This window comes from Diadema antillarum, unplaced genomic scaffold (assembly GCF_040938485.1).
Source record: "Diadema antillarum isolate AM-2024a unplaced genomic scaffold, OU_Dant_1.0 scf00000064, whole genome shotgun sequence".
NCBI lineage: Eukaryota > Metazoa > Echinodermata > Echinoidea > Diadematoida > Diadematidae > Diadema > Diadema antillarum.
Window position 1 is genome coordinate 1810125 of NW_027270953.1, and position 20338 is coordinate 1830462.

At 40.4% G+C, this 20338-nt stretch overlaps 1 protein-coding gene across 1 annotated transcript; it reads right to left on the bottom strand.

The window, feature by feature from the left end:
- Positions 1–1842: 1842 nt before the first annotated feature.
- Positions 1843–20005, bottom strand: LOC139716334 (mitochondrial intermediate peptidase-like). Its single transcript, XM_071627887.1, has 17 exons — positions 19783–20005; positions 16468–16672; positions 15800–15973; positions 15422–15510; positions 14219–14369; positions 12835–13017; positions 11632–11837; positions 10341–10401; positions 9963–10015; positions 9097–9250; positions 7767–7930; positions 6838–6877; positions 5758–5800; positions 4916–5061; positions 3770–3964; positions 2910–3105; positions 1843–2166 (listed from the first exon to the last, which is right to left on the bottom strand). Exons 2-17 carry the CDS (start codon positions 16639–16641, stop codon positions 2099–2101), a joined length of 2097 nt encoding a protein of 698 aa, XP_071483988.1. The 5' UTR covers positions 16642–16672; positions 19783–20005; the 3' UTR covers positions 1843–2098.
- Positions 20006–20338: the final 333 nt, after the last annotated feature.

Sequence of the window (20338 nt, forward strand, 5' to 3'; positions counted from 1 at the left end):
AAGCATTGATACGAAGATTACCGAAGTTGAGCTGTCATCAAGAGTAAAGTGCGTAGGTGTTGCTAAGTAACGTTGCCTTCGTTGTCTTCTCTGCGCATCGCACAGTCTGTAGTAATGCCAGGATGCGTGCATATGTGCTTGTTATTATGACATCACAAAAGAAGTTTGCTAAAGCTGTCATCCCCCTCAGCCGAATCATGAGCCGAACTGTGATCCGACCACTGACTACAGTGAATCAGACTTCTTCAGATTCAGGGAAGTGGGCCATAGCGTAAGCGCTAATGAGGAGTCGATAGCGTAGGTCTCTATAGGAAACATGCGCCGTGCGCCCGCGTACGCATTTGACTAAAACACCGGGACCATGCACCTTTAAGAGACTTTCAATGGACAGGCCAACCAGCTTACAGGCATCAGGGTGAGAGAGGTAAAATGTGAGAGACAGGATGAGTGGGTTCCTGAGTTTTTCTTAAACATGCAGCCAGTGTCACATGACCTGCTATCTTATGTAACAACACACTTGCATAGCAGAGAAGACGACTTTCGTCTGCAGTAGACACTTGTTATGAAGAACGCCGATACGGCAAAATCTCATCACTATGAAAAAAGTTGTTAAAAAATTTTGGAAAGTTCTTTGTATCTCATCTCCTTTAGAACCCTGATACAAATCCTGGTACGACAAATATATTTCTTTGTCATATGTAGCTGGTTTGAAAAGTTTGGAGTTCGTTTTACAAATTCAATCTCTTTTGTGATGTTCATCATGATAAAAGGAAATTTTGATAAAACAAATAATCTTTTTTTTTCTGAAGAACTTGTCATGGTAAGAGTATGCTTCTGTTGATTCAGTAAGTAGAGTAACAACTTTGCTAACTCCATCAGTAGTCACACAGGGGCTGCATTAATGTTTTGCTGCATATGGAGGATGTAAACCTCTTGACAACAAGCTTTTGTTTGCAGAACTGGTATATCTTAATTGTCAGAATGCAACATTTTCTGGATATCATTGTAGGATATAGTGCACTCCCGTTATAACGAAATGCTCGGGACCGGCAGTTTTTATTCGTTATAACGAAATTTCGTTATAAACGAACAAATACAATATATAACGAAAACAAGGAAGCCACGCATATATGATATTCTGTTTGTTGAATACTCATCATACGCTGGAAAGCTATGTGAACAATAAAACAAATAATTAATCAATTTCAGATTATTGTATTACAATAACGCAAGTTCCCCTCGGAAACTGTGGGTGACACACCAAGCAAAGACACAGTGATGTGATGCATTCGCCCATGCAGAGAAGCTGTAAATGCCTTTTTCCGCTACGTATTTTCGAAAGCAATCCACATTTCGTTATAACGGAGCACATTTCTTTTGTTTTTCTTTGTCAGTGGTGCTCGGAAAAAACTTCGTTATATCGAAAATTTCGCTATAACCGTGTTCGTTATAAGCGAATTTTGTACCATAGACTTTAATGGCGATAATTTTGGGACCAGAAGTTTTACTTCGTTATAACGAAATTTCGTTATAACCGTGTTCGTTGTAACGGGAGTGCACTGTATAAAAACACAAAACAATAGGGACATTAATATCCTTATTTGATAATGTATAAAACATGCACTCACATTGTGCAATCACTCAGGTGTGCATTTACAAATGACCATTCTGTTTGTACACATGAGTCCCATGACATCAATTTTGCACAGATAGACCATAATGCAGTACAATCACTAACAATCAAACTCTAGTCAAGTCAAATCAAGCATGAAATTCCTCTGAGTTGTCAGTGGATGCTACAAGAACATACTGTCGACCGGCGGTGGGCTGACATTACCCAATCAATTGCATTGCTTGGCATTTGCTGGTTAATAACACAAAGATCAATAGTCCCACAGGCAGTCATTTGTGTGGTAAAGATAATCCTTGAAACGCAGCCACACTCCCCACTGCTGCTCAGAATATCCATTGTAGATACACAGATGTATCTTCATCGACATGTTGATGAATAGTTATCCTGCACTGGCAAAGTTTGAGGCTTTATTGCACCAGGCAGGGTGCCAGGTAAGTCTCCAGTATCACAATTCCTTCCTCTTTCTCATAAGTTTGTTTCATTTATCAAGGCATCCACCAGTTCACTTGAGGTCAGGTGCTTGCCAATCATATCTGAAGCAAGACAAAAAAGGAAATCAGTAGAAAATTACTGACAAGGGAAAAGAAAACAACTCCACTTTAACATCAAAGTGTTCCAAGTGGAACTCTAGTACTCTTAACTTGAACACAAACAACATGAAATTTCAACAGTACAGGTATCTCAAGTTTGAAGTCCTACCAACTTAAGTATGACAAAAGTTTTAATATAGTTTACTCTGAATTTTAACACTTTCATCATAAAACAGGATGAAACAACTAATGGCACTGTCAAGTGGTAAGTGTTAAGGTATATACTGGTACTTCCAGTAATGTTATGTACAAAATATCACACCTGCTTTGACTTGCTTGCTTGGAAGTACAGAAGATTGCAGAAAGTTGATGTATTTGAAAAAAATGGCATACAGAGAATAAATAAATCAAATCAAATCAAATCAAATCAAGAAGAAAAAGGAAAAGAGGACTAATAGGACTAAGAGGACTAAGAAAAGACTAATAATAAAGAACACAACAGAAGGAAAAAGAGAAGAAGAGGAATAAGAAGAGGGCTAAAAAAAGGAATGACCAATAACTCCTCTGCTATAAACACCCACTGCATTTCTTGGCAAACTTTGTCAGATCTTGGATCTCTCGGTTAAACACTGACCGTGCTGAACTGGCAGAACATCCACCATTACTGCAGTGTCCCATACGCATGCGCATGCGGGGAACCACAGTAATGGTGGATGTACTGCCAGGTTCGCTTGGTCTATACTCACTCTGCACCAGCAAGGATGGTTCTTTCCCGCCCCCGTGGGAGAGCATCTCCCGCCGGTATCGCTCCCCGGTGGTCCTGCTTAGGGGGTCCTCGGCAAAGCACCTATGCCAGACCTGCGAGGCCACCGCTCTGGAGTACAGGTAAGAGTAGTACTTGGCCCCGTAGCCCACCAGGTGGCCAAACCTCAGATGCCATGCCTTGTTGTGGGGAGGGAACAAGAAACGGAAAACATGGAGAAAACAGAATACTTTCATCTTCAAGAAAAACTTGTACATGTCCTGCAAGGCGGCATGACAATATCATCAGGAAAAATTTGAAGACTCAGAAACAAAGTTTTCTGTAATATAAAGTTGTATAGTCATAATGTTTCATCACAGACTCTTGTCTATTCTCTTTCATTTTTCATAGAATGCAGTGAAGAGTATGCAAATATTTCATTTTTAATGAATAAAGGAAACACATTTACCTAGGACACTTCAAGACTCCTTGAGGAGATTTGAACATCATAAGTCTATGAGTCTACTTTTCACAGAAACTCAGTTTTCACAAATTTCTCCTGTTAATGGAACATGACATTAGAACAAGATGCCTGTACTGTAGCTTCAAATCCTGCACCATCATAAATCTCTTGAAGAAGCAATGGGAGATGAAAGTGTCAACACGCAATCAATCTTGGTTGCATAACTTTTGACAAATCTGGTTGTTTTATCTCTACAGAGTGTCAGGGTTCCTATTATACAAGGCAATAAGAAACCTTGACCCCACCAACTGACATCTCAGCATGCTTGCTATGAAAAAATGCAGGCAAAGTCATCTAGAGGAGGGCATTAGACAGAGGGATGCGGTCAGCAAAGGACTTACGGAGCCCTGGACGTAGGGGATGCTGGAGTGCTGCCTCTGGATGTCCGCCAGGATGTCGATGGTCGGCTTCCCGAGAGGGTGGTCCCCGTGGAACACCTGATCCAAGATGGAGTAGAACACCTGGGTCTGCATCTCGTAGGCGGACCCAAACTTCTTGGACTGACACAGCCTCGTGATCATCTCCTCTGGCAGAGTCTGGTGATGGGTGGGGGGGGGGGGGGGTGGGGAGGAGAGAAAGGTCAGTTAGAGCACTTAGCAACCATTACTGAAGAGAGAAAATATTTTGAAGAAGTTGTTTTGAGTCTAGATATGAATAAATATTTGTGGTAGTTGTGGTGGTGGCATTAGTTGTGGTATTGATAGCAGTGGTGGTGGTATTACTGTTGGTGGTAGTACTGGTGGTGGTAGTACTGGTGGTGGTAGTACTGGTAGTGGTAGTACTGGTAGTGGTAGTACTGGTGGTGGTAAAAGTGGTAACAGTGGTGGTGGTAATACTGGTGGTGGTGATAGTGGTGGTGGTGGTAGTACTGGTGGTGGTGATAGTGGTGGTAGTAATACTGGCGGTGGTAATAGTGATGGTGGTAGTACTGGTGGTGGTAATAGTGGTATTGGTAGTACTGGTGGTGGTGATAGTGGTGGTGGTAGTACTGGTGGTGGTAATAGTGATGGTGGCAGTACTGGCAGTGGTAATAGTGATGGTGGTAGTACTGGCGGTGGTAATAGTGATGGTGGTAGTACTGGCGGTGGTAATAGTGGTGGTAGTAAGACTTCCTCTCCCTCAACCCTTCTCTCTCTGGCCATATCATTTCTTGCTTCAAATGTCTCCCATCACTTTCTTTCTTTCTCCTTCTCTCTTTCTCAATATTCCTTTTTCTTGATACTTCAAACCTCCTCCCAATTCTTTATTCCCTTCTTTCTCTTCCTCTGTCTAACTTGAAAACTCCTTCATCCCTTTCAATCTTTTCTTCTTTTCTTTCTCTTTCTCTCTTTGCCTTTCTTTTTTTTTTCTACTTCTAACTTCAAACCACCTCCACCCATTTCTTTCTTTGTTTCATTCTTTCTCCATCTCTTCATCTCATTCTCTCTATCTCTCATTCCCTCAATCCCTCAATCATGTTTTCCTTCCACGGGCAAGCTATCTTGTACCTCATTAGTCTGATGGTGTCTGGCAAACTCTCTCAGCACTCGGTAGTCGTTGGCAAAATACTCCATGAGGATGGAGGGAACCTCAGCAAAGTCGGTGGAGCACCTCGTTCCTGTCACATGCTGGTAGCGGGTGCGGCCCAACATGGCTGGGGAAAAAGGACAGGCAGTTCCTTCAGCATGATATATATCTTTTAAGAATATGCATTTATACTCATTAGTGAATACAGCACATATCAGCTTATGCTAAATACCTCGAAATTATAGATAATTCCCTTTCTTGCTTTCTTCAGTATTTTCATTATGCAAGTTGTGAAACGAAAACTTTGTTCACCTGAAACAAAATACATACGTGGAGAATTTGCGGTATGGATATTTTTATGCTTTCTGCATTATAAAAACTAGCGTAAAAATTTAAAGTGCACCGGTATTAGTAGAGCAAGTTTCCGGCTACAAAGAACAAAACATATGACTGTAGCAGCATAATAAAAAAAAAAGCATGATGATGTCATGCCTTTGGAGAAGAGTTGATTAAATAAACAAGCATCTTGAGTATTGGACCTCCATTCCAAGGCAACATGGCATGTCCTAAATGTGAAGCAGGTCAGATGTTTGCTTAATCCATGATTTATGAGTCATAAAAAAATACTACAGCAATCAATCAAGACATTTGCATTGCATTCATTTCATATGAATTTTGCTTGGGCTGAGAACATATCCATGATAATTTGATGCCACAGGCTGTTTTCTGGATGAAATATGATAGATACAAGCTTGGAAATCAGGATTATGGGTCATTACACCGAGATATGTACAGAGTATGATAATCGGAGAGACCAACTTACAATGCAGTGCATGGCCAAATTCATGAAATAGATTCTCCATCATCTGGAAAACAAAACGAAAAAGTAATAGATCAGACGGGTAACCATCGTAAGATTGAAAGGTATCGTTTACCATTGTGAGCAGTGATTTAAATAATGTTCAAGTTATCAAATTTGATACGTATGAGTAGGTCAGTTGTATCACAAAAATCCTGTCATATGTTTATTTTGCAATAAAGCCTCACATATAAGGAGATATCACCATTTTTCTCAATAAACCACAACTGTAGATGCCTATTCTATGACAATTTCAATATAACTATTATTCTTATTTTGTATATCTACAATATTTAACATTGATTACACTGATTAAGATTTTCACATAGGTTGTTTTTATCCCTAACCCATATTTTAGAACTATTTTGAAGCACTAAAGCTGGGTATTTCTTTCATCTGCAAATGGTAAATAATGCCTTGAACCATCTCTTCACGCTGCTGCAAACTGCTGTGAATAACATCTTTAGCACCTGATTCCCACTTATATGCATTAACTTCATAGCAGAAGTACCCTTGCAATATTCACATACTTAATTTCCCTGCTACACACACGCTGCATGTGACTTGAGTACAGCAATTCAAACAATTTGATCTTTAGCTGACCATTAATTCGAGTCACATATGATAATGATAATAACTGTGATTTTAAAAAGCACAAAATTATTATTATCACACTACATATCATGGGACACTTGAAGGATGACCAAGAATGAAAGATCTTGTGAAGTCAGAAATAAAAAAGAAAGATAAAAGATGATAAAAATAAAAGATCATGTTTTCAAAGACTTGACTTTGCTGCTACAAGAGCAGCATGTGACTTGACTTGAGTAAAGCAATTCAAACAATGTAACCTTAGTTGACCTGTACTTGGAGTCACATATGATAATGATAACAACTGTGATTTACAAAAGCACATGATTATTATCATTTTACATATTACTAATGGGACACTGGAAGGATGGTAAAGAATGAATGATCTTGTGAGTACAAAATAAGACACAGAAGCACACAAAAGCTCTCAAATGCTGGCTTCCAGAAACTTACCCCATGTGTGAGTAGAGGTAGGGACCCTGGTCTGGAGGATCTGTACGTAAAACGATCAGAAACTGGTTATTATCAGAATCTTCCTAGATTTATTCATTGTCAAATTGTCATGCAATTGTCTTCTCTGCCAGTACAAGATGGTAAATTTTTCTCTTTCTTCTACCCCAACAACATTGATTCATGTTATCTGAATGGATCATATTGAGCTCCAAATTCTGTACGTATTCACCAAGGAGGTATTGAAATATTTAGAACTGGCACATCAATCACGCTGTCCTTTAAAATTGCAAAATTAATGGCTGGAAAGCTACATCCAGCGGTAACAAGATTTTTTCAAATTCCCCTTGGTTATAATATGACGAACATTTGCCAAGTACTCCAGACTGGGATAGATTGGGGCATCGCTTTCACAGGATAGAGTGCTGGTAATATTTCCATGGCACATCTTTCTAAACACTAAAAGAGGACAAAACATCATTGAACAGGACATATTTCTTTATTACATACAAAACTAACAGAACTTCTGTATAAAGTTCATCTTATTGAAGGAAGAAAATAGAATACATATAAAATAAATTGTACTCATGGGTTGAAGAAAACAAAACTAAAACAGTCCCCTAAACATTCAAAAGTTATGGAAACAACATGTACAAGTGTATAAAGAAATGACATTCAACAGTAGTTATAAGGATATTTTGCCGGACAATACATCACAGCAGTCCAAAGAAATGTCAGGTCCACCAATATCTCAGCTTCAGCTTGCCATGTACTTGTCAAACCTGAGAAAAGAACTCATCTTCCCCAAATGCATACAGAGATAAATTTGTGTTCTGAGCTTTCTAGCGATATTCAAGCTTGCAGGAGAGTGCAAGACAAGAAAAGTGGAGGATGATTAGAAGAAATGGAATTTCCAGGAGGGGAAAACTTACGGCAAGCTGCAGGCCAGGACTATCCTGGGAAGCTGGTAGGTGCCGTCGTCCAGGAGTCTTCCCCCTCGGATGGTGAAGTGGCAGTCCTGGTGTGGCTTGCCTGGCCTATCAAAGAAGTCACAGTAGATGTATCCCAGCAAACCCTCCTCCTTGTGTTTCACTGCCTTTCAGTATCAAACACACAAGAAGAGCATCCGTGCAGTCAATACTCCTATAAAAGGCTTGGGCATTCAAGCACTCAAAAACGAACCAGAACAAACTAATCTAATGCATACTGTACCATACTATCCAGATTTGGAGCGTTCAAGCACTGTGTGGAGAAAATGTACCTCATGAGCTATTTTTAGAGAGGGTCACGCATTTTGTAGCAGCAAGGTCAGTCACCTGGCATGCTTCAATAGCTACTTACAGATGTCCTGATCAAAGGAATAAATTCCTTGCATTATGACATATGTGTGTGCTACGCGCATTATTCTCATGACAACTTCTGGTATGGTTATGGTACACTTTTGCAGCACATCTGGAAGTAGTTCACTTTTGGCTCGCTATAGGACGATATGGTACACTTTAAGAGTCTTTGAGTGCTCCTCTGGCGCAGGTACGGTATGGTACGGTTCACTTTAGGAGAGTGCACAAACACACCCTTGGTCTAAGTGGAGGGTCTAACAGTTGAGCATAAATACAGTTGCACGTGGATATGTACGTTTATGTTGTTATGAGCAGGTCTATGTGTCAAATTTAGTGTTAAATGTGGCGCGGCTTTTAACAAGTGGTAATATCAACCCGTTGAGGATGAGTCCCGAGAATACTCGGGCAGGTGTCTATGGGAAATGTTTGTTATAGCAAAATCACTCCATCCTCACAGGGGTTAAGTGGTGCCTGTATGAGTAGTGTAGCCAATGTTGTACATGTACGTCCTCATGTTTTTCCCAAATGAAAATACCAATCAATCTGTCTCTCAGGGAAGGAAATAAAATGGAGGGCTAATATGTGAAAATGTCAACTAGCAGTACATGGTGCATGTGAATACTGCGTTACTTCACCTCACACAAAGGGGGGGGGGGGGGGGGAGAGCAAGAGTAGTGGTCTGTGCCACATGCCTTCCTGGACAAATGTGAACGTTACTGACCCTATGAAGTTTATCAAAGGTCACTTATGATAGAAAATGAAAAGTACCACTGAAATAAATTACATCATTCCATGGAAACAAAGGGGAAAAATCTCAAGGGCCAACTTCAATTCCAGACCGACATTGTGAAGCAGTTGAGCGGTTTCACATTTGTACTGCACTACAGGGCTGATCTGAGATCACTGTGCAGCACTTTCTTACCAGCTTTAGCACATCTGGAGCCCACACCTCCCCATGCTCAGGTGGTAGATTCTCCAGCTCTATGTCATAGAGTCTGCCCACAATGACCTGCAGACCTTCCATGCATGCTCCGAGGGAAAGGTAGGGTGTGTAGTCCGAGGGACTGATTGCAAATCTAAAAATGGAATGAAGAAATGCTAGAGCTCACCCACACCATTCCAATATGAAGGTACAGTGTATGCTGGAATTTGGATACCACAGTGACTAAATTACTGCAATGACATAGATGTGACAATTGCTCATACAATCACAGAGTTTTCTCTCTGTAATTTGCATATTTCTGTGTGCAAACATGCCAAGTCAATCAAAATGAATTTTGAAAGAGCAGAAATAGCTATATCAAAATAAAAAATCAAAATAAAAGTTATGTCAACGTCACTCAAATTCATCGCAGAGAAACTACAATATCTCATTTAAATTCTGAAATCACATCTATGGATTAAACAAAGAGAATAGACACGCCACGTCTATGTCAGTGCGTACTTATTATTGTATGTCTGTCTGCATAGGTGGTGCATCTCATGCATTTGCACGACTGAAATCTCCATACTTAATGGACTGGTTTGAAACTACCTTTGAGAATTTGGCCTCAGTCTCTAAATGACATGTGAAAACAGTCATAAGTACGTAGTAGTTAGAATACGCACTACTGGAATTTTGTAGTTTATACAGTATCTGGAGATATATGAAAATCAAAATGTGTAGTAGTCTTTGAAGAAGGCGCCATTTAACCTGGCATTTCTCATTGATAACTGTAGGGGATATCATGCAATTATGGTACTTCCAAGATCTTGAAGTGATTAAAAGACACTACTTTCAGTTGTTACCTTTCACTCCGTGTGGCACCCATGTAGAATGGTGGGTCCCAGGCGAAGATTTCCTAGTAGCAAAGTAAATATGGACAGTCTGGATATCAATGTGATGTATCAACAAAATACCTGGGAGATACATGTATGAGCATTTGAAATGTGTTACTCCTCTTTTAAAAAGTACAGTCAAACCGGCCTTAGTGGCCACCTGCGGTATACACAAGTTTGACCGTAATTGCAATTATCACAACATTTTTTACACATGACATGACTGGGTTTCAAGACCAGCATATTATGTTGAAGTAAGTACATAACTATCACTAAGATATAAACAGCATTCCTCAATTTCCAGTGTTTATTCTTAAAAGCAAAAGACACATTCTGCAGAGGACTTACCGAAGAAGTTGGATTACACCGAGCTTTCACTTTCCTCAATTCACTCAGTTCTGCCTCAACTCTGCAAAGAAAGAGAAAACAACCCTCTACTCATACACATATCAAATATTCAACCATCACATTCATGTGTATGCAATAGTCTGCTTGAGCGCTGAGTGCAAAGATATGTAATATTTGATTCACAGACTTTAAAGTGAATGTGATTGAAAGCACTTGTACGTAAGATATTTGTCAAAGTATAATAGGAAGATCCTCCAAAGTGTTCTAAGTACAAAGTAGGTCTTTTACTTTTTGGTAAATGTCACCATAGTGTTTATGAAATATTGCTTCTGCAGGAGTTTTGAGAAATGCAAAGACGAGTTTGTAATGAGTGATACACAGCTAACATTTCATTTATGATTGATGTTCAACAGTCTGGTTCTAATGCACTTTAATTTTGGAATCATCTCATACTCGAAGCAGTTTATCACAACCTCAAGAGCAGGCGACAGATCCGAATATTATACATTTCGTGCACCACATACTGTTCCATAACTTGATTGTAAAACACTGTTTCCCTACTGTTGCAAGCTTATTGTCATCATTTGCGTTAGGTCACAAATCATATTTATGGTTGTCTTTTCAACAAAATACCACATACCGATACATAGATAAACCTAGATTTTTCATAACTTTTAATACGGTTAAAACAAAATAAAACCGACTTTCCTAAACCTACCAACTCCATTTCATGCCTTTGGTGAGGCATGTGCGATGTTTTTCACTTCCCCTCTCATTAATCTAAAAATCTGAACTTACTGAGGTAACAGTCTGAATGGTATACCCCTGTCTGGAACAGCAACCACCACCATTAGACTGTGACCCACACTGCCATTGACTCCCACTAAATGGATTTCACTGGGGGCTTCCGGGAGACAGAACTTTTGATCCTGCCCTCGCCTGCGGAACATCTCTAGATCTGTCCCTGTACACCACAAGCTTCATACGCAGGGAAAATACCATATCAGGGCAATTACCCACCCCCCCCCCCAACCCCCATCCCGGCTAAATACTGGTTAGTGATAAGGTTAGAGTAAAGATTATGGTCAGTGTTAGGGTTAGGTTCACGATTAGGATTAGGGGAAGGAGAAGGGGAAGGGGAAGGGTAATTGCCCAGGGGGCAATTGCCCTAGACCCAGAAAATACTGCACCTCATACAAAATGCACTGATTCCTGCTATAAAAGGGGAAAAAAAAGTACTTAGAAAAAATACTGAGGGGGAAAGACATAAGTTTTGCTTCCCCAGCCTGACCTGTCAAAGAGCTTCTGAGAAGTTGAAGAGAGGAAGGCCATGACATTCTCTGGACTGCCTGCCATGGTCCCCCTCAGGGCCCGGTGGGCCCAGGTCGGGAAACCCACGAGGTTGGCCAGGCGATGGCGCCCTGACAAAAGATGGTCCAGAATCTGTGACTGGTCCCTGTTTGGGTGCAGGTAGATCTTGTAGGCTGCCTCACGCACCTGTACAGCACCAAACAGGCACAAATTATCATAGGTCTGGCTTGGGTGGACAGTTTGCAAGATGAATCAATGAGTTCCATTTCATATACGTACTTGTTCTGTCTCTTTTTCTGATCCATTAGAAACATATCAAACTGCATAAATATCAATATAGCTGCATATGAAGATACTTATTGTCAGTGACAATTTGAATTCAAACAGAATGAGAAAAAAAAAATGCTTTGCAAATATAACAAAAAAGAGAGAAGAAAACAGACCACTTTAAGAAGAGCTTCCTCACAATTTATCTGAAGCGAATGTGGTGATATGGATACAATTTATGGAAAAAACTGGAATACTTCAAAGTCACAAAAATTTTGTACACAAAATTGGATTAATTTATTTAATGTCAACACTATGTTTTCTTATTTTGGACATAGAAACAAAATTTATAGGGTACCAACAGACAAGTTGGTTGCTCTGTATGACAAGTTTTGTAGAGCAAAAACATGTTGCCATGTACAAATGGACATATGCAGCGCATTCCCATTATAGTAAACATGGTTATCAAGAAATTTCATTACAACAAATTGGAAATTCAGGTGTAATTATTTTCTAAATATCTTTATGTATCTAATTCATTTGAATATAACACAATTTCTGTAGAACAAAAGAAAACTACTGGTCCTGAGGACCTCATTATAATGGGAGTTGCTTGTGATTGCACAAGATCTTCTACAAGAAATCAAGCCAAAGTACATGCTGCATATGCCATATATTTAGCGACTCTAACTTTTTGCGGGTCAGGACTTCCCGACAATCTTGAGAGTGGTAAAATTTGCAATTGTGGAGTACAGTACGTAGAAATGTGTGTGTGTACGTCACATTCATGTCAGGATGAGAATTAATGCTTTTGTGTGTTTTTAGATTCGCAAAAAGCACCCGACTCACAAACTTCGCGAAAAATAAAAACTTCGCCAAATATTTGTCACATAGAGTAGATTCTCCACCCACTTACGAAGTCGTTGGGACTGTCGCTGTTGAGAGAATTGATTGTTACGTTGTCTCCATCCACTGTAAAGCAGTAGTGGAGGTGTTGTGGGAGCTTGCTCTTGGCAACACTGTGCCCCACCTGGGTGTTGTGGAGAAAGTGGCTACCAAGTGTCAGCAACTCCTCGTTCAGCGCCACAAACTGCTTTCTCTGCAAAGACAGAAAACAGACATATAGGACAATCAGAATCTTTATTCCTATTCAGCCACAACAGATTAAACACTGTCAAAGCCAGCATGTGATCTTTAGTGAATTCAGCATTACTATTCCTAATGTATAAGGCCCACACTTGCATCACTCTATACATTCGTTGCTGTTTGTTTTTTTAGTAGATAGTGCTCTGTTGATTGGGAAAAGAACATAAAAACTGTTTTGGACTTGTCAAAGCAAACTCACATGAAGGTACAAAGGAAAATCATAATATTTTCATTAGAAAAAGTCAAAACTCTTTCATAACTCATAAGGTTATGCATACATGAAACTATCATTCTACCGGATGAGTTCAGAATTGTATTGTATCGACAAATGTTGATTACTTCAGATAGGACTGAGGATGTGACAGTTTCCACAGACACCACTATTGACCGATCGAAAAATAAAGGTGTTTCCTCTCATTCGACTGCTGTCGTGAGCAGAGCAGATGGCATATCATGTTTCAGTCCAAATGTGACAATGGATGCATTTATCTAAAAATTTTCTGAGGCAGAAGCACAATCCTAAACGCGATTAAAGGCATTTGAGGTATTTTCCGGCGATAAATACACGCGACCGTGTTATCAAATGCATTTAGAACCTCCAACTTGAAATGCCATTCAAAGACGATGTGAAATGCATCTAAGACCGTGATTGCCTTTCTGCCAGTAGATAAATGCAATGCAGTTTCGAAGTGTGTTTATATTTTCGAACTGCCAATCAGTAAGGTCAACTTCCCGTATACACGTTGTCGTTTACCAAAAGGCGTGCCCATCAGTTGACCTCTACTTTGTGGGTCGAACAGCACAAAGCAGCTCCGCAGTAACAAGACACAAATTGTGATTATATGATGTTTAGATAAGCAATGACACCCTGAGAATCATGTTTCAAACCACGGTCATAAATGCCATTTAAAACGCATTTTAAAATGTGATTCTCTCTCTTGAGTTAGGTACACACACCTTTAGACAGACAGAGCAAGTGCCAAAGTCAAAAGAATTGTAGCTGAGCTTCTTGGATCCATCTGCCTGTTTATTGTTGTCATCTTTTTTTTCTCTCTTGGTAAAATAGGTGTTACAGATTTGCACATGATGAACTGTCACTGTTACTGCTAAAGGATCAACTCAGTATTGAGAAGCTGGTATATGGGACAACTGACCTTGCTTTCTTCCAGGTGAATTCCGCTCTGCTCAAAGTCAAACATGAACAGCTGGGCCACCCTCTGAGTCTCCTTATCCATCGACGACATCACCGCCGTGCTGTCCAGGAGGCGACGCAAGGACCGGTGCAGTTCCACATTCGTGTTGAGTCTGCGTGAAAGAACAGATGACAGATGAAAATACTGTACAACACGATATTTTCGCGGCATGAAATTTTCGCGAGTTGCCTCTAACATTCAATGCATATAGTGTAGACAAGAACTTTCACATGCGTTTTAATTTTGCAAATCTTGGCTCTCGCAAAATTCGCGAAATTAAAATGCACGCAAGCATTCCTCGTTTTATAGTACTGAGAGCAAGCTCTCATACTGGAGTACAAAGACTACCAAGTCATTTTGCTCCTGTCCTTAGCTATGACAATATTTCCCTACTACTGTTGACAGAAGACATCCCTGCACACGGGAAATAATGGTCATTTTAAAAATCTAGCCATTTCTAGACTCTAGACCTGGGTATCAGTGTATGATTCCTTTTACAGGTCTCCCAACATTCCCACATCCAAATAAGGGAGATTCCACACAGTGATCAGAGAGATATCATCTGTGTGTTACATGCATTTCAATGGGCGAAAATAATTTCCAAATCAGGGAGATTTTAATATTCTCTTATTCGGACATGAACAGATTTTGACATTTTCAGGGAGACTCCTGCAGAATCTGGGAGACTTGGCAGCTCTGCTTTGATTCAGCAAGATGATTCTGATTCGAGAAGATCTCCCTGCAAAGACAGTTTAGATAGTGAACTGCATTCGTCAGCATACAGACAGCATTTACAGCAGGTACAATTAATTCAAGTGCAAATGAAGTTTGTTAGAAGTAAAAATTTTGACTTTGTGTGGGGTCAAAGTCGAGGGATAAATTTACAATCCTTCTTCCTTTTTTCTCTTTCTGCAACCAATACTTGTACCAGAAATTAAATGTAGCTTGATGATTCACAATGACTATACTTGAACCTGTCATCATGGAAGCATTACGAAAATGCTCTATTGTCTACAGGACAAACAATGTGCCTTAACAATTTGGAAGTGTTATGCAAATATTGCTGTTGGAATCGATATGAAATGCAACCAAAGGGAATATATCACTACAGAGGCTATCAGAGTATCCTGTATTGGTCAGAGATGGCAAGCAGTCTATACTTACACTTCAACCGTGGCACTGACCGCCATGCACGCACTCTCGGCAGCTTTCCGGAAGTTTTCGTCTGGGTGTGCTATCCTCACAAAATCAGACTGGAAAAGAATTCAAGGTAAGTCTTTAATTCATCAATGCTTGCATTAATGGTAATGGTAAGAGTCCCTGAAAGAGCGTGATAATCCTTGGTGAGGCTACCCTGGGCAAATAAAAACTCTCATTCTTCTCATTATTAATACTTCGATCATATCTCAGACAACAGTTATCAAGACGATCATTGACGAAAACGATCTCATCCATACCCACTCTTATCCCAATGTACCTAATATATGTGTTTGAATGTATTACAAGGACAGGGAAAAAAAAACAAACACAAACTTTTCTCACCAGGTCAGCGACCCTGCACAGGGCATCGGAGAGTTTATCAAAGATGACCACAATTTCCGGACATGGCTGGGAGTGAATGACCTGTTGCAGAAGGTCATTGACCTCTGCCAAGGACTTCTCCTGCGCTTCAAAGAAACCCTCTGGTCGCGTCAGTTCTGGCATTCCAAACAGACCCTGAAAATTGTGAAGAGTTATGAATTAGAAAAAAGATTACAGCATACACAAGGGAACAAGGAACTACTTCTCTACAACCAGAAATTTGTGGGAATTTCACGAGGAGCCATGATCTGAAACATGTGAAAGTTTTATCTACACAATGCACTGAATGCCAGTCGCCAAGTCTCAATAGTTTCATGCTGCAAAAATGGTCACTCAGCGCTGGATAGAATGAAGGTGCTCGTCCACACTTTGACATAAACCACAAGTATATGCCATAAGTATATATACGGGAATGGGAGTAAGGAAATAATCTCCATTCACAGTAAGGAATATTAAGATAATAATTTCCCTTTCAAAACGGTGCCCTAGGAGTCTCCTTTCAATCATTTTCTGTGATATGTGATATATCCTTCGCATGATTGTAAATCAAAGCAAAGCTGCGACGATGTACGTTTTCTCCATCTCCTTATCACATTTTGTACTGTACTGATTTCTAAACACAACCTTACCACATTCTTCCCTGATGTTTCGAGCTTCCGACTGGCCTTGGTGTTGAAGGCAGATCCCAGTGGTGACCATGTTGCAACACCCCGAGAAGAAGTACTGCCATTGCGAGGAGTGAGTCCCTGCGCTGTGGTCAATCTTTTGATAATCCTTGTAATGTGCTGTCTGTAAGCTGCCATTGTCGTCTAGCTCTGTGTGACATGCTACAGACTGCATTCAGAGACAAAGGGTATACAGTTGACACATGTGACATTTGAAAATTGAAGTGAAGTATACAATCTGCACAAACCAATACCTTCACAAAATCTACAATTACAATGATTCTTTTCAGGGATCTTATGCTTTACAGCAAGATGCAAAGCAAGTTACAGCTCACACAGCAAAGTACCTCTCAGCCCAGAGACTGTTTTTATTTGTGAGCATGATTACATAAAAATTTGAGCTGAAAAGGATTAAAAATGATGATATAATGCTACAGTCTTCTTTTCTTTTCTTTTTTTCTTAACCCAGGGTAGCCTTTTCAGTAATACCACTGTTCGTTCAAAGGGCCCTTCCAATATCATTACCAATGCACTGCCAGGGGTATACTCATGTTGACACCTTGGTCAAGATCAGGGAGACCTTGCTGGGTCAAAGCATCTTGTCCGACTCCAAGGATGTAGGCTAAAGCACTGGGCAGGATTCAGTACTGGGTGTTTGTTGATGAGATGTTTATGAATGATGCATATTTATGCAGTCAACTTGTGCACAGGACCACTTTGTACAATGTAATCCATGGACTACAATGTAGATTAAACTACCTTTGTTACTTAATATTTTTCTTTTTCCTTTTTCCTTTTTTTTTTTTAGTAAGGAGAGTGATAGTGAGAATTTAAGGATCACGTTGGGAAAATGTCTTGGAGAAGCTCAATGGAATGTAAGGCAAGAGGCGGTTTACCATTTGAAAATTTGCATGTTGCATCAAAAATATGTAAAAATCATGAATGAATATAAATCTTGTCCTTGGTCCCCAAGGCTATGCACTTGCACGTGACGCAACTAACGTTAAGGCCAAGTAAAAAAAGAAAGTAGTTTCTCGTCCGGGTTTTTTGAGCAAGGCGATGAGGGAGGTCCTTACTATTTGATATCTTACTATTTTTTCAAGGATCGTCAAAATGAAAGTAATATGTGTTTCTCGTCCGGTAATTCTGAGAAAGGTAACGAGAGAGGGCTTTACAATTTTCTATATTCAATTTATGAAATGAAATATCACTCTGGTAGTTGTGTTATGAGACCAGGTCCCAAGTGTACGTCTTGCCTGCACTCTGTGCATTTTCAAACAAATAGATGGTTATGTGCCATACTTGAAATGAAACTTCATGCATGCAGAAATACATTTGCTTTTTCTTTCCACTACAGATGTCAAGGGAACATGACCATCTTAATACTGGTATTTAGTGTTGTAATGGCTTTTCTGATACCAGTGTACTTGCAATTCTGATGTATTGTGCTATTAATTGAAACAGGTATAAAACATGTCATTCAACAAATGTACGACTGAAATAAATTCCATGATATTCAAAACACTGCTTTATTTATTGGTGATTGTGACTTTTTGTGTCCACACAGCTGGTATGTATATCTGCAGTTCTTCACAGTACAATTGTAGCACATTCAACTGGAAACTGGCTTGTACAATTGCAGATGGATGTCAAAATGATACTGATATATGGCATTCTAGCATTAAACGTTTAAAGATGTTTCTTCATGTTCTAAAAAGACATTTGATAATCACTCATTATTTGGATGATGAATGATTGTATAACAGTATACTATACAGGTGATACCACTCACGGCTGTGTCCGTGAATTTACATCGTGAAGAAAAGTATCCCGCAGAAATACGAGACAAACCAGAATCCGTGGAAAAGTTATTTATTTTGTAGATACACCCATTTAATAATTCTACATTTGCTGGAAAAGCGCATTCATTTTCTCTTCAAAATAGAATGTATCGCCGTGACAGACCAGGGAAGGGGACCCTGGACAGCTACAAAACAAGCACACTTTGCCGATATACGGTGCGGCACGGCCACTGCACTGGCACCAGGGAGGTGTGGACCTCCCTGCTGGCACCGTACCTTCTGACACTGCACACACATGCACATAGTCACAATGACATGAAAATGTACACAAACTCGATACCGTACAATCCTAACAAGCATTTGTACAGTACAATTCATCCGCTTAAAATATCAGAAACGGGGAAAAATATGAACAACGCGCGAAATATGCGTGGAATATCAGCGATTGTTCGCAAAAATGTTGCCGCTATCGCGTTCACGACGTACCGAGTGCGCTGTACATCACAGCCCAGTAGGCCGGCCCGCCGCGCCGCCCATCCAACTACAGTGCAGTTCGACGCTTTGTGGGTCATTCCTTCTTGCCGATCGGCCGAGCTCGCAGTGTGAAATGCATGCGTTATTACATACACACTACACACAGAAGCTACAGCTGTACTACAGTCTACAGCAGTCTACAGGACGCAAGGCGTAAAAATTAGAAATGAGACGTCACGATTGGTAGGTGAATTGTCGATCTTTTTTTTTTCGGCGGCCGAAAAAATAGTAAATATCAAAAAAGTCGATGCGGCAACTGAAAATCGATGCGGGCGGGGAGCGGGTTGGGACGAGAATTATGAATTTCTTGGTATTTTCAGCGCCATTTTGAAAATAGTAAATAGTAAAAAAATCGATGCGGCGGCCAAAATCGATGCGCGCGAGGACGAGAAACTGGTTTCTTTTTTTACTTGGCCTAAGGATAATTCACATACAGTCTCGAGCACGAGCCCAAAGGTCTGGAACGGAGTCTCGTGCTCTCTGCCGACCTGCCCCGACTCTAGTGCACTTATCTTTGTTTATGATCATCACAGCGGAAGAATTGCGATATTGAGGCAGTCATGCTGATACTATACTGATGTATGCGTAGTTTTATGAGAGTGCAAAGGAAAAGAACTGCTCTCACTGCACTGCATTAGTACTGTTGTGTTACACTCTCGAGTCTCGAGTTACAGTCACACGCTCACAGACACTCACACTCAGTCACAGTCCACCACGCCGAGTTTTTTTTTTCTATATTTAATGATTTGAAGTCTATTAATTGACACTCAACAGCATTTAGCAGTAGGAAGATTCACAAAAATCAAGGAATACTGTTTCTCCTTTCAGCACCATACCCGCTCTTCAACGTTTATGTACATTGTAAATATAATGTCTTGCGCTTGGAAAACACAGCCCGGTCACACTGTACGTACTAACAGCGTCTGGTCGGGTAAGCGCTCACCTGCCGAAGACCATAGTCCCACACGAATAATTCTTTGTAGGCAGACTCACACGAAAATGAAGTTGTTCTGTTTTCGAATCCTGTTGACGGAAAGAACGGTTCCAAATTGGACAGAATTTGGTTTTAGAATTACAAATACCGTTCACGAGTCAAAACAGAGTATAAATTCTAGTATTCCAGACCAAGTACTTGTAATAGCACCAAACATTTACAACAACTGTTCGCTATGGTATGTAGAGTGTGTACGTCTCGATCCTCGGCTCTCCTTCAGCGCATCAGCGCACACCAAACATAAGTGCAAGCTTGGCGCCGCGCCGCGCCAGGCAGGGGGAGCGCCGTGTGCGCTGGAGTTGCTAAGATCAACGCATCAAAGATCTTAGTGCACATTCGTACAGCACGTGCGGAGGACGAGTGGTTCCATCTCTACCACTGTTTAGTGATCTCTGCATCTATGAAGACACACATGGAGCAGAGGAGGAGCAGAGGGGAATCGAGGGGCGGGGCTATAGACCCCATCATAATACACTACTGTGTACTGGGTATAGGGAAAAGTGAT

Bases quoted from the DNA above. Each gene is read 5' to 3' on its own strand.
- LOC139716334 (XM_071627887.1), bottom strand. From the start codon at position 16,641: ATGGCAGCTTACAGACAGCACATTACAAGGATTATCAAAAGATTGACC. The intron at 5,062-5,757 runs GTAAGTTGGTCT...CTTTTTCCCCAG, and splicing joins ATTTGGCCATGCACTGCATT to CCATGTTGGGCCGCACCCGC. The intron at 2,167-2,909 runs GTGAGTATAGAC...GTCTTGCTTCAG, and splicing joins ACCATCCTTGCTGGTGCAGA to ATATGATTGGCAAGCACCTG.